The 13,523-nt window shown below is 43.1% G+C and overlaps 1 protein-coding gene across 3 annotated transcripts in view; it reads right to left on the minus strand.

The window, feature by feature from the left end:
- The window catches only part of NCAPG2 (non-SMC condensin II complex subunit G2), a 71,895-nt gene that overhangs the window by 34,818 nt on the left and 23,554 nt on the right, over positions 1–13,523 (minus strand). For all 3 annotated transcript variants that reach the window (XM_001915105.5, XM_005613932.4, XM_023640123.2), the window contains exons 12-15: positions 10,200–10,379; positions 8,686–8,838; positions 2,637–2,859; positions 2,313–2,422 (exon numbers count right to left, since the gene is read on the minus strand). In XM_001915105.5, the coding sequence (XP_001915140.1) occupies positions 2,313–2,422; positions 2,637–2,859; positions 8,686–8,838; positions 10,200–10,379 (666 nt within the window). The remainder of the gene's footprint in view (positions 1–2,312; positions 2,423–2,636; positions 2,860–8,685; positions 8,839–10,199; positions 10,380–13,523) is intronic.

Here is a 13,523-nt window from a genome sequence, read left to right on the forward strand (position 1 = left end):
TGCAGACAACTTCCTGAAAGGGGACAACCTTCAGATGCAAAGGATGATTCATTTCAGGCATTGGTATTTTTATGCTATCTATACAAATTTAATGGAAAAAGATACCGGGGAGAAAATTAACTTGTTTAATGGGGGTACACAGAAAACCTAAGGGTAGTTTCTATAGAAAGCTGAATTTTTCAATAGGCATTTAATACTTTGAATGAGTTTTTGTCAAATTTAAAAAGCAATGAAACTACCAAAGTCTTAGAAACTACTATAAGAATGATACAAATAACAGATTGACAAAATTTCATTCTGTATTTAATTTTACTTTTTACTGTTCCACTGATAAGCATAGCAGCCCTACCATTAAAGTTTCATGAGAAAGTCACTACTTCTTTACAAAAATTTTGCCAAGTTCCTAAGCAAGATTTCATTAAATAGGAAGCCACCTTTTTATTTTTGGCAGATAACATCTTTGATTTTAGTAGATAGCAATGAGAAAAAGTAAAAGAATCCTTCAAAAATTGTTGCTTTTAGCCATTTAGATAGTCTTAAAATTAGAAGATCTATATGACAAATTGTATTTCTTTTCTAGCATAGGTTACAATGGAGCTACATATTTCTAAACCTTGCCTTTTCTAATGGTACAGATATTGACATAAAATGTTGTACAACCACAAGTTTCTCAATAATGCTAGGGTTTTAACAATGGAGGTGGGGGGGGGTGCCTTCAATAATGAAACAATGTAATAGTTTTTCACCTGTTAGGTTACAAAATATGTCTTGCTCTTTTGCAAAACCATTTCCATCAGTAGGAGTTTGCAAGGGTGGCCCGGAGAGATCTGCTCAGTCCTTCACATGCCACTTTTAGCTCACTGCCCGCTGCTGCATCTACTTTGCACACTGGGGTTCCCCAAATGCCCTGTGTCCTGGACTGAGGTCACCATGCTGGCATCTCCAGTGAAGGTTCTGAAGATGTATTATAAGCAATGGGATGACTTCCCTGAAAAATTCTGCCCATGCAATCCACATACTGAGGGGAAAACTCTGAAGAGAGGAACTCAAATTCCACCAAAACCAAAAGCAGAAGCAACTCTGAATGCCCTCGGATGAGGATTTCCCAAATCCAGGCTGAAACGGCCTGGAGCTGATGAAACCACTAGTCAGCGTCAGCTGTTAGGATAAAAGCCAGACTCACTCTTCTACACTCTTTTCTCTTCTAATTCCACATCTGTTTTCCCTTGCTGAGACAAACAGAAAAGGAAATGTTTAAACAGGGGCTGGGCTGGTGGAGTGGTGGCCCCACTAGGTGTGAGTCCATGGGCACATGTGCGATGGCAGCATGCGTAGGAGTAACTGTGACCAGCACTGTTGTCCTCACAATGCAGGCAGGCTGGAGTGAAACCAATGAACAAGCAAAGCCAAAACTTCAGCTCTGAGCAAACCTGCCAGCCTTGCCTAGGAAGCAAGCCTCTGTCAGAGGTGGTAGCACACAGGACGGGGAGTGAGGCGAGATCAGACCATGCAGGGACCCTGCCTTGTTGCCAACATGAGGAACCATGCTCAGCAAAAGGATAAAATGTCTTGTGACTTTCTTTTTAAAAGGCCAATTTCCTAACCTCGTTGGGCACTACGAAACTATCCAAAAATTTTACTTTCAATGGACATACGCATGAGAGTTTACTTATAAGCTTAAGATACTGCTTCTAAGTAGTAAAAGTCTAAGGCTTAAACATTCTTTTCTTACTATATCACTGGTCACTTTGGACTCTGAAGGAATAACAGCTCAACAGTTCCTTTGATAAATTACTTTTTTAAAAAAGATAATTCTAAATAAAGCTCATTCCCAGACATTCAACCCCAAGATGTTTCTAGTAGAATCTTACGGCAGTGGCTAGGACTAAATCCTTGGGGGCCACCACTCGTGTCCCTGTAAAATACAACAGTGTCCAAAATCCAATGCAGATATGCTACCCTCAGGTCGAATTAAAACATACAGAGAAGCTTAAGGCAAAGAAAATTTGAGACAGGGTGCTACCAATAATAAATTTTCCTCTTTCCTCTGAATTAAATCCTACCCAAACTTCACAATGAACTATAAAAAATATACAGCAATTCTTTCAAAACATGATTTGTGATACCCCAAAATAATGAATTGAAGTATCAATACTAAAGGAACAAACAGAAAACAAAAACATTCCTAACAAACAGTCCGTGGAAATGATTAATGCTCTGCCCTCTTCCAAGCAAAGAGGTAGAGGCGCCTGCCTTGTCCCCACCAGGTAGCACGGTCCGGCGTTCCCCCAGACGCGGCGCGTTCCACTTACACTCGCATTCTCCTTCTCCTTCTCCCTCTCAGCATGGTCCTCTTGCTGCTCTCTTACCGCCCTCCGTATGCAGGCATTTAAGCAATGGCGAATCACATGAATCAGCTTTGCTAAAATGTTTAAGATAAAAACAATTTACGTGTTTCTTCAACAAAATTATCTTTCTAATAGTAAAATTATAATCCCAAATAAAAGTATTAGATTAGGGGAAACCATTAAGAAATTCATTAAAGCATAAAGTTTATTAAAATGACAAACCCTGAGCCCACGTAACACTCTGCTTTAGGGAGAACTCGTAAGCACCAGAGCGGCTGTGCTCAGTACCTATGTTCGTGCAGGCGGTGTGCCTGTGGGCGTGCTGGTAGAACTTCCTGGCGGCTCCATGGTTCATCTGGACCAGGGTGACGCAGCGCTCACACCACACCTCCTCGGGCTGGTTCACGGGCAGGAACGAGTTAAAGATGAGGCTCACCAGGCGCCTAGACACAGGCTGGGAATCCGATTCCAGGCGAACCAAAATATGCTCCATGGGGCATATTTTCCAAAACTATAAATAAAGCACACATGCAGAAGGAAAACATCAATTGTTCCTGTAATCTTGAAAAGATTTTAAGCAACATATCCAGAGCGTAATCAAAAAGGAACTGATTTTCATATTCAAGAAAATTCATTTCAAATGACTATATACCAGAATCTGAGACTCTTCTGTAGAGAAATTAGAACTAATAAATCCATATTTAAAAAGCACTGGGGCCGGCCCGGTGGCGCAGCAGTTAAGTGCACACGTTCTGCTTCAGCGGCCTGGGGTTCACTGGTTTGGATCCCAGGTGTGGACATGGCACCGCTCGGCAAGCCATGCTGTGGTAGGCATCCCACATATAAAGTAGAGGAAGATGGGCACGGATATTAACTCAGGGCCAGTCTTCCTCAGCAAAAAGAGGAGGATTGGCAGCAGTTCAGCAGTTAGCTCAGGGCTAATCTTCCTCAAAACAAAAACAAAAGGCACTGACAGATAAGGTACCTAAGCATAAGAGTGTTGGGAGAATTATAATTAATTAGTACCATTCTTTTTTTTTTTTAATCTCCCCAAACCCGCCCTGTACACAGTTGTATATCTTAATTACCGGTCCTTCTAGTTGTGGGATGTGGGACGCCGCCTCAACGTGGCCTGATGAGCAGTGCCATGTCCATGTCCAGGATCCGAACCCTGGGCCGCCGCAGCAGAGCGCATGAACTTAACCACTCTGCCACGGAGCCGGCCCCAATTAGTACCATTCTTGACGTATAGTAAACTCTCAAACGATAGCTATGATTATCAGTCTAATAATTTCTGTATTTCCTACAACACCATGACTTTCGGCCCATTAATGTGAAAAGCGAAAAACTTTACAACAGTTTTGACACAGAAAGCTCACGGACGTCCCATTTCTGACCTCAGAGACACAGAGGCATCACTCAGGAACACCCAGGTTGCCCAGCATGTCGCTCTGTAGCAGTGCCCCTCCCTCCCTCCCTGGGGCCAGCTTGCCTAGATGACCAGCGTGGCCCCAGCCCTGCTCACAGCTGCTGCCACGTGACTGAAGATCAGACTGTCCTATGCCCCTCTGCTGGAAAGCATGGAAGCTGTCCACTGCCTGCTAGGGCCAAACTTCTAAGCAAGAAATTCAAGACAAGAAAAAATATCACGGAATTAGAGAAAAAGAGATTTTAATGCTGGAGTGTCCAAATCCTGTCCCAGTCACTTATCAGCTGGTAATCCTGCGCAAATACACTCAAAATAGTTTCCTCGTCTGTATAATGGGTACAATACCACTGACAGGTATTCTTCTTGAGGACCTGGCTCTAATGATCCTTGTGTCTTTTCAATATTCTCAATCAGATCTTTCTCACCAGCATTTATGTACTTTCATATCGTTCCAACCCTTAAAACAAAATACCCGCACACAAAACTCTGAAGTGTTTCCCATCTCCTTCCAGCTGCCACCTTTGCTGCTCCCCTCTCAGCAACCCGCCTATACCCAGACCTTCACTGTCACTCTCACTTGTACCTCAATCCACATGGATCTAGTCCACCCTCACTGAAGTTATTCTTGCCAAGGTCATAGTGACCTTTTATTGCAAATTCAGATGGACAAAGTCATGCCCTCACCTTAGAGGAACTCTCTGAGCACTGGACACTACTGATTATGACCCCCTGAAACGCTCCCAGGACACTTCCACTCAGACACCTCTTGGTTTCTGAAAAAGTTACTGGAGTAAAGACAACAACTAACCCCAAATCCCACACCAAACCCTCGTACTCACACTCTATTGCTGGGGAGGCAAACAAGAGCCAGTGCTTCCAACAGCAAGCCACGGGAAGAGGGGAGCAGAGGGCCCAGCTCCTGCCCTCACCCCATGGGAGGCAGGCAGCTTCGTGGAAAAGAACCTGCTGCCAACTAACTCCAGCACTGAGCGAGGCTTAGAAATGAAGCGATGAGAGACTTATTCGCGAGTTAGAGGTAGTGCTCTCAAGGTTTAAAAGAAAAAGAAAGATAAATACTAGTATTCACATTCTGACAGTTTTAACACCTTCTCTCACCTTTCCTCTCTCCTCTGCCGTGGTCCCTGTCTGCCCACAGGTGCCAGCCCAGATCGGCGGTTAGTTTTGCGTCTGAGTACATCAACGAATAACTCTGAACAGCACACTAGCACACTTGTGGGCGATGATGCCAGCAAAAAATGTTTCCCAAAACACTTCAGGGCTCTGCATAACTATTTGTTGTAGTTTCACAACAATCTCAAAGTAGATATTAGTATCCCCTTTATAGATAAGAAACCAAGGCTCAGAGTGACTCAACACAAACCAACGAATAGATTCACCCTTTACCTACTCTGCTGTGCTGCCTGCAACATCACAGAAAGGAGATGAGAGAGGCATGTAGGCCAGCACTGAAGTAGATATGTGAAGGGGCAGGGCCACAGCTCCAGACTGCGAGCCCTCAAATGCAGCCTCTCTGGGGGGCAGTGCCTCAGCAGTAGCATCACTGCTTCCCCAAGCATGCGCTGGTCGGCAGCAGGGGCCACAGCTCCAGACTGTGAGCCCTAGAACGCAGCCTCTCTGGGGGGCAGTGCCTCAGCAGTAGCATCACTCCTTCCCCAAGCATGTGCTGGTCGGCAGCAGGGGCCACAGCTCCAGACTGTGAGCCCTAGAACGCAGCCTCTCTGGGGGGCAGTGCCTCAGCAGTAGCATCACTCCTTCCCCAAGCATGTGCTGGTTGGCAGCAGGGGGCCACAGTGAGAACTTGTGTTGGGCCACAATAACCATGGCATTAGCTGAATGTCAACTCCCAGAACGTGCAAGCACAGCAACAGACAGATCCGCAGAGGGAAAAAGAAGAGAGGAGAAAGCCCTGTGCTTGAGAACTCAGGGGAGCCTTTCAAGCCTCAAGACCTCAGAGTTCAAACCTGGCTGAATGACTACCCGTGAGAAACACCTTAACTCACAGCACAATGGCCCGACCAGGGAGGCTGTACCCAAAGAGAGGTTTTCCACAGTCTGTCCCCTTTCACTTTAAAAAGATGGCTCCTGGGGGCTGGCCCCGTGGCCGAGTGGTTAAGTTTGTGCGCTCCGCTGCAGGCGGCCCACTGTTTCGTTGGTTCGAATCCTGGGTGCGGACATGGCACTGCTCATCAAACCACGCTGAGGCAACGTCCCACATGCCACAACTAGAAGGACCCACAACGAAGAATATACAACTATGTACTGGGGGGCTTTGGGGAGAAAAAGGAAAAAAATAAAATCTTTAAAAAAAAAAAAAAGAACTAGGATCCAACATCCACAAATGTGTATTAAAAAAAAAAAAAGATGGCTCCTGGAGACCACACCATCCTGAATGGGCACGAGCCACCTTGTACCACCAAATGCCAAGGTTCCAGGAGCAATTCTCACAACTAACATTCCCTGCACGTCTGCCTTTCCAGAAACTCTGCACATTAGCTTGTTTGCTTTGATTCACTTTTCTAAAACAAAAAGCAGAACAATTCTGATTACTTCAGGATTCTCATTTGTTTTGTTTCAGTTACCTTGAGGTTTCATTTTACCCAAACATATCAACCACAGGTTGAGATCTACAACAGACAAGAACGTAACAAATGGGTAACTGGCGTTTCACTTCTAATGTTAAGAATAACTGCATATTAATAAACCTAAGATTCTTTTTAATAAAGAGGTTTCAATATCAGTAACTGTTGATTCAGCCTAAATCTCAGATATACAAGCGAGAAATGTAGAATTTCAAAATAAACAGTAAACAACTTGAAATTACTAACATTGACAATGAAAAACACAGACAGAAGCCTAACTAAGTTGGTAACTGCTCCTTCACCATACAATATAATTTTATTTAATTTTATTATCTAACATGTATCAGTCATTTGGCCCAGGACCTCTGAGACTAAGACGCAGCTTTGGGCCCCTCTGAGCTCAGCCCTCCATGGCTTACAAAGGAAATAAAAAGAAAGGGCAACTCTCATTCCTTCTAAAGCTATCTGCAGGAGACCATGACTGTGCAAATGTGTCCATGGGTAACACAGCACAACCAGTGCCTGACAGCCTAGCACACACTGCCCAGGTCACTCCCACCTGCTGGATGATCAGCCACCCCCGTTAGTTGCCTCTCCACGTGCCTGTCAACCTTGACCTTGATTTTCAAGGAGAATTAGCTTGTGTGCCCATCACAAACCTTCCAGAGATCTCACAGTTCAATCGCTCTGCCTTGATTTTGCAGAGCTAAGGATTAAGAGAAAAGAAGCACTTCATTAAAGCACTATGCTTTCTTTCTCTGCTCTTGCTAGTCCCCCAAATCCAGACCTTTTGTTCCTGTCTTACCTGGTCCCTCCCCCCACACCCCCCCCCCCCCCCCCGTTCTCTTGAGTAGACTCATTAATAAACTGAAAACAATTGCTCTCTCCATTTCCTCACCAGCCATTACTTCAATAACCCTTTGCAAACAGATTCACACTTTAAACACAATACTAAGCCAAAATTTTCCCTTTCAGATTCAGAACTATAGTTTTAACAGACTGTTCTAACAAATGCAATCAAAATTGCAGCTGGCTTTTTTGTTGAAACTAACATGCCAATTCTAAAATGTATATGTAAATGCAAAGGACCTAAACCAGCCAAAGGGTTGCAAAAGAACAGCGCTGGGGGACTCACTGGACACTTCCTGGAAAGCAGCAGCAATCGAGACAGCGCCACCTCGCTAAGGACAAACAAACAGATCAATGAGACAGAACAGAGTCCGGAACAGACCACGCACAGCCCAATGACTTTCAACAAAAGCACCGAGGTATGACATGGGGTATTCCTACTACACAAGTCACACAAAATATTCTTTGTTGTTTTTTTTAAACATAAAAAAAATTCCCAGTTTGAAATTCAAAAAGCATAAAACAATGCACCTCCCATGCAGTGGTCAGGCCTCCCCAGCGCCCCATCCCTGGTGTCCCATCCCCCTCACTCAGGCAACTGTTACTGATGCCTTGTTTGCTTCCAGGGATATTTTATGGGCATCTGAGAAAATATCTCTGTATGTTCCCCATTTTATGCAGCTGGCAGCACACTACACACGTCTACACTTGCTTTTACTCTTACATGTTAGCGGTATTTCCATGTAAGCTCGTTCCCTTTCATGGCCACACAGCATTATTTCACTGCATGAACGCACCACACGTCTGTGTGGCTGACCCGATGCTAATGGACTCTCAGGTTGTTCGCAAATCCTGTGCCGTGACAAAACGGCCTTTTAAAGTAATTTCAGAGAACTCCTGTGTGGAGGAAGGAAGCTCACAAATAATAATACCAAATAACAATGAAGAATTTCATAACTAACATTTTTAGCCAAAAGCGGAACAGAACTAGAGTAAAGAAGAACATTCTCACTTCAATAGTTTTACACCACGCCAAAATGTACATTATGATAAAACAAGTATCTCCTCGCTTCCCTCTATAAAACGTGGGGCTAGGAGGCATTTCATATTCAACATTTTCCAAAGTAGTATTTAAGTGCTTACTATGTGCCAAGTATTTAAATATTTCAACAAAAACTTTCATGCAAATGATAAAAATATAATTTAAGGCAGGGGCTGCTTACACTAACACCTTTCGAAAAGAAAATACACAGTGATGACATTCCTAGAAACTTCAATGAAAATCACAAACTAAATAAAATTTATGACACAAACAATTAGTAGGATATACCAGATTTCAATTAGTTAAAATGTTATTACTAAAACTCTTGGAATAAGAACTGCTTTGTGTTTTTGCTGATGAAAACAAATGCGCTTATTGATTTCATGTCTTAAATAAGGGAAACCCGGTTCACTCTACCTTAGCAGCCCTCACGGCTTTAATCTTCAGCAGCATATCAACAAAAGCCACTCTCACTTTCTCTGAATTGTCATGGAGACTGTATTTTAGTGCTGGCAAAAGCTGTTCTAATAATGGGTGGCTTAATTTGTTATCCAAAATTATCGGCAGACACTACAAGAAAGGAGAAACATAAATAGTTCAGAATTAAAACATAAACAATAAAAAGTTCAGTAAAGAAAAACTCAGTTAAGAAAATATTCAGGGGCCAGCCCTGTGGCCAAGTGGTTAAGTTCACGTGCTCCGCGTCGGCGGCCCGGGGTTTTGCTGGTTCAGATCCTGGGTGCAGACCTAGCACTGCTCCTCAGGCCCTGCTGAGGAACCAGAAGGACCCACAACTAGAACACACAACTGTGTACTGGGGGGCTTTGGGGAGAAGAAGGGAAAAAAAGACTGACAACAGATGTTAGCTCAGGTGCCAATCTAAAACAAAAAAAAGAAAACATTCAGTTCCATCTTTACCAGAACTACTAGTAAAAGAAATAAACGTACCTACAGAAAATAATACTTTCCTAAAAGTTTCATATAAAAAGTATACTTTTAATGAATTAGTATAGTTTCAATGACTGATAATCAGTTCATCCATTGTTTCACTCAAATAAGATTAAAGCAGTTATAAAATAATTTTTCAATGCTTTCTCAGCTAAATTTTAAAGGATTTTTAGAGTTGAAAGAAACCCAGAACAGTTGCTGGTAGAGTGGGCTCCAAAGCCAGTTTGCGTCTAAAGTTGGTGTTCAAGAAGCCTTTTACATATTTTTTAACAGCCCCAAAATTCTGTTTCCTGACTTGATGTTGCATGAAAACCAGAGGGCATAGAGCCCCAGGACTGTCAGACTCGGACTCCGACACGGCTACACCCACACACCCCTCAGGTGGGCAGCCAAGCAGCCGGCCCGAGCGCAGTCCAGTACCAACTTGTCTGAAGCTCGGATGCGCCCGACCATCTTCTTTTCCCAGTTATTAGGAGAAAGGGTTTTATTTTTAAAGAGACCTTATACTCTAAAAATCGTACTGAAATATTTACAGATGAGCTGATATAATGTCTGCGATCTGCTTCAAAGTAACCATGTGGCAGACAAGGAATGGGGCTACAGATAAAAAACAAGACTGGATACGTCCTGGTAACTGTTGAAGCTGGATGATTGGAGAAAGGATATTTTTATTAAAGGTACATACAGTATAGCAAAAAGGTCAATTTTCATGTATAATAATTTTTTCCACTTTTAAGTACATACAGTTACTATTGTAAAATGCTGTGCTCCCCCCACTAAAAACTAGTATTATTTCAAGTAGACAGTTTTTTGTAGAAATCACTTTCAATTTGGTTTTTAAGAACATTACTTTGATATACAACAAAAATGTCAATAGTGCTAATCTACGGAGCAGGATTGGGGGGATCATTACATTTTTCTTTCTCGGTATTTCCCACTATTCTACAATAAATAAATACTACTTATCTAATTTTGAATCTTACCTTAAAGACAGAGCAGCGTACGTCAGCTGAGCTCGTATCAAATGCCAGTTCCCCAGTTACTTTCTTGAGGAGATCAATAAGAATGGTTGGAGGCATCATTTCCCAGTATTTGGAAGTTATTTTACAAACACCAAGGATCCCTGTGGAACGGACCATCGGATAAGGATCTTCTAAAAGGCTCTATAAGTAGGAGGGGGAGAAAGGCTTAAAAATCTTAAATCTGTTCCCTTTACATCAATATTTGCTCTGCACATTAGCACTCAGGGCGTTCACAACACAGACATTTCAAGCTATACAAAGACTGGTCATGTAGACTCATGGATCTCCGATTAGCTATCAGCTCCATAGCCGAGTATTTAAGGACAGTCCAGACACATGTGGTGCCTTATGTGCCAGTCCCAGCCAGAGGACTCTGCTGACAGCAGGGCCTTGACACCAGCTCCACTTTCAGTGGGAAATACAGACTTCAGTTGATCTTAGCACACACAGCCTACGGAAACCGCTCCCGTGAATTTCCAAAGTGCTGTAACGCACTCAGCCCAGAATAAAGTCCCTCTACTTGTAATGAGTCAATCCAGGCCACGCTCGTCAGTGGGTGCTAACGGGACAAAAAGAGACAAGACATTATGCACCCCAAGGGAAGTATGCAAGTGTCATGAAGAATCTAACACAATAAACAAAATCCCTACAAAAACGTGACTCTCATCAACTCTATATCCCACTACAAATTTACAGGAAATACAAAGGGCAGGGAACACCGCAGGAATAGGTTCTGTAAAACTCAGACCATGGGAAACAAAAGAATAATTTGGTTTCTTCGACAACAAAAATAGCAAGATAACAATAACAAAAACAAAGAGAGAAAGAGGAAGGGATTGCTGGAGAGGGAACTGACAGTCCAAGAGATTTAAACAATTCATCGGCCAATCACAACGTATGGATTTTATTTAGACATAGATTCAAACAAAACTGGAAAAAAGTCACTGAAATATTGCTAAAAAAAAAGGACTGGATATTTGATGACATTAAGGAATCATTATTCATCTTTCTTTAGTTATGACAACGGTATGATTATACTTAAAAAAACAGAGTCCCTATCTTTTAACAATACCTCCTGAAGTATTTACAGTTGAAATGGTAGGACACCTCAGATCTACTTCCAAACAGGGGAAGAGGAGCTAGGTCAGGCTTGGGTCGGCAAGTACTGAAACGGTGTAAGGGGGATAGAGGTTCAACGCACTAGGCGCTCTATTTACAGAAACATAAAATAATTCTTACTCCATAATTAGAAAAAAAGAAAAGCTTCAAATTAGGATGAATGAGCACTTACTTCCACTCCTCCCCAAAATCTGACCAGACTGACAAATAAGAAAATAGAGACAACAATGCTGGAAACAAAAAGACTGCAAGATTCCTACAAGAAAGAAAGCAAATAAGGAATAGATTCATGGAGAAAGGAGCAGAAAAGGCTGTGAGCTGGACATTCCTACGCCCTGCATAGACTCAGGCCAGGCCCAAACCCCGGGTCAGGACTAGAGATGATACAAGGGCTGCAAACAATTCCCAGCACAGCGTGGTGGTTCAGGAGTGAGCACCTGCTCCCAGGGTAAACAACCGGCCAGGAAGAGTTCCCAAAATACACACTGCGGGACAGGAGCACAGAGGAGTAGTGACAATTGCAAAACCTCCACAGGGGAAACACAAAAGGAGAGAATGCCACCAGAGGGAAGGCTCCTCCCTACCTGCTAACGGTGGGGTCACCAGCCTGCCCATCCCTCATCCACAGAACCTACAGGAAATCCTATCTGCTGACACGCTTACCCACTCACGCAAAACCACGACCAACTTAGCACTCAAGGAGGAAGCCTACTGAAGACACAGCTCTACAAGCAGAAAAAAACCCACGCCAACCACCAAATCAACCCAATCCTTTATTCAAAGATAAAAATGGACAAGTGAAGATGACAAATCATTTGAGAGAAAACAAATGGCAAGAAAAAAAAAGAAAAAATACAGAAGAAAACTCTAGCAATCTGAGGATCTAAATTTGGAATTCACAGGTTTTAGAGATTTTGTTTTCTATGAATTACTTACAATATTATTCTTCAAAAATATATTCTGGATAATCACCTTATAACCACATAGTCTCATACAACTCAGGGCCCACATCTGTTTCCAACCAATCACACTGTCACCAGATAATCACTCAAAACGGTGGCACTTAACTTGCAATGCTGTTTCTACGGGAGAAATCACTGCATCTCGACATCTACAGACACTCACGGGAGGCCTCAATTTCTTATCTTCAAAACAAGTCTCCATATTACTCAGGATTGAGAAGCACTAACAGAGCAAAGAGCGTGTGAGAACAGTCAAGGCACATGGAGGGTCCCAGAAAGTAATCATTGCTCTCATTTATCGGATTATCTCCTTCATCAATCCTCTTAAAAGACTGATTTCCTTTTACTCAGTACCTCATCCAATGCGGTCAACTCTTAACCAACACGCAGGCCAAGTCCGGCCTGTGCTTGTCTTTGTGTGGTCCAGCCCCGGGGCCAAGTGGTTAAGTTCACGCACTCTGCTTCAGCAGCCCAGGGTTTCACTGGTTCGGATCCTGGGCACAGACATAGCACTGCTCATCAAGCCACGCTGAGGCGGCGTCCCACAAGCCGCAACTAGAAGGACCCACAACTAGAATATACAACTACTCTAACATCTGCTGCCAATCTTCCTTCCCTTTTGCTTGAGGAAGATTAGCCCTGAGCTAACATCCGTGTCAATCTTCCTCTATTTTGTATGTGGGCTGCTGCCACAGTGTGGCTTGATAAGTGGTGTAGGCCCACATCCAGGATCCAAACCTGCAAACCAGGGCTGCCAAAGCAGAGCATGCCGGACTTAACCACTATGCCACGGGGCCAGCCCCTACCTACATCTACTATTTTTTAAATTTACAGGAATTAATTAGAATTTAATATTTCTTGTTCTGAACAAACATTTAACTGACTTGAACAATTCTTTTAATTTTCCTCTTCCCTTAAAATCAAATAAAATAGCATTTAATAATTCTTACCTATTTATTTTTTTAAAGATAGGCACCTGAGCTAACCACTGTTGCCAATCTTTTGTTTTTTGCTTTTTCTCCCCAAATCCCTCCAGTACATAGTTGTATATTTTAGTTGTGGGTCCTTCTAGTTGTGGCATGTGGAACGCCACCTCAGAGTGGCCTGATGAGCGGTACCATGTCCACGCCCAGGATCTGAACCAGTGAAACCCTGGGCCACTGAGCAGAGTGCACGAACTGAACCACTTGGCCATGGGGCCAGC

The sequence above is a fragment of the Equus caballus genome, chromosome 4 (genome assembly GCF_041296265.1).
Source record: "Equus caballus isolate H_3958 breed thoroughbred chromosome 4, TB-T2T, whole genome shotgun sequence".
Lineage (NCBI taxonomy): Eukaryota > Metazoa > Chordata > Mammalia > Perissodactyla > Equidae > Equus > Equus caballus.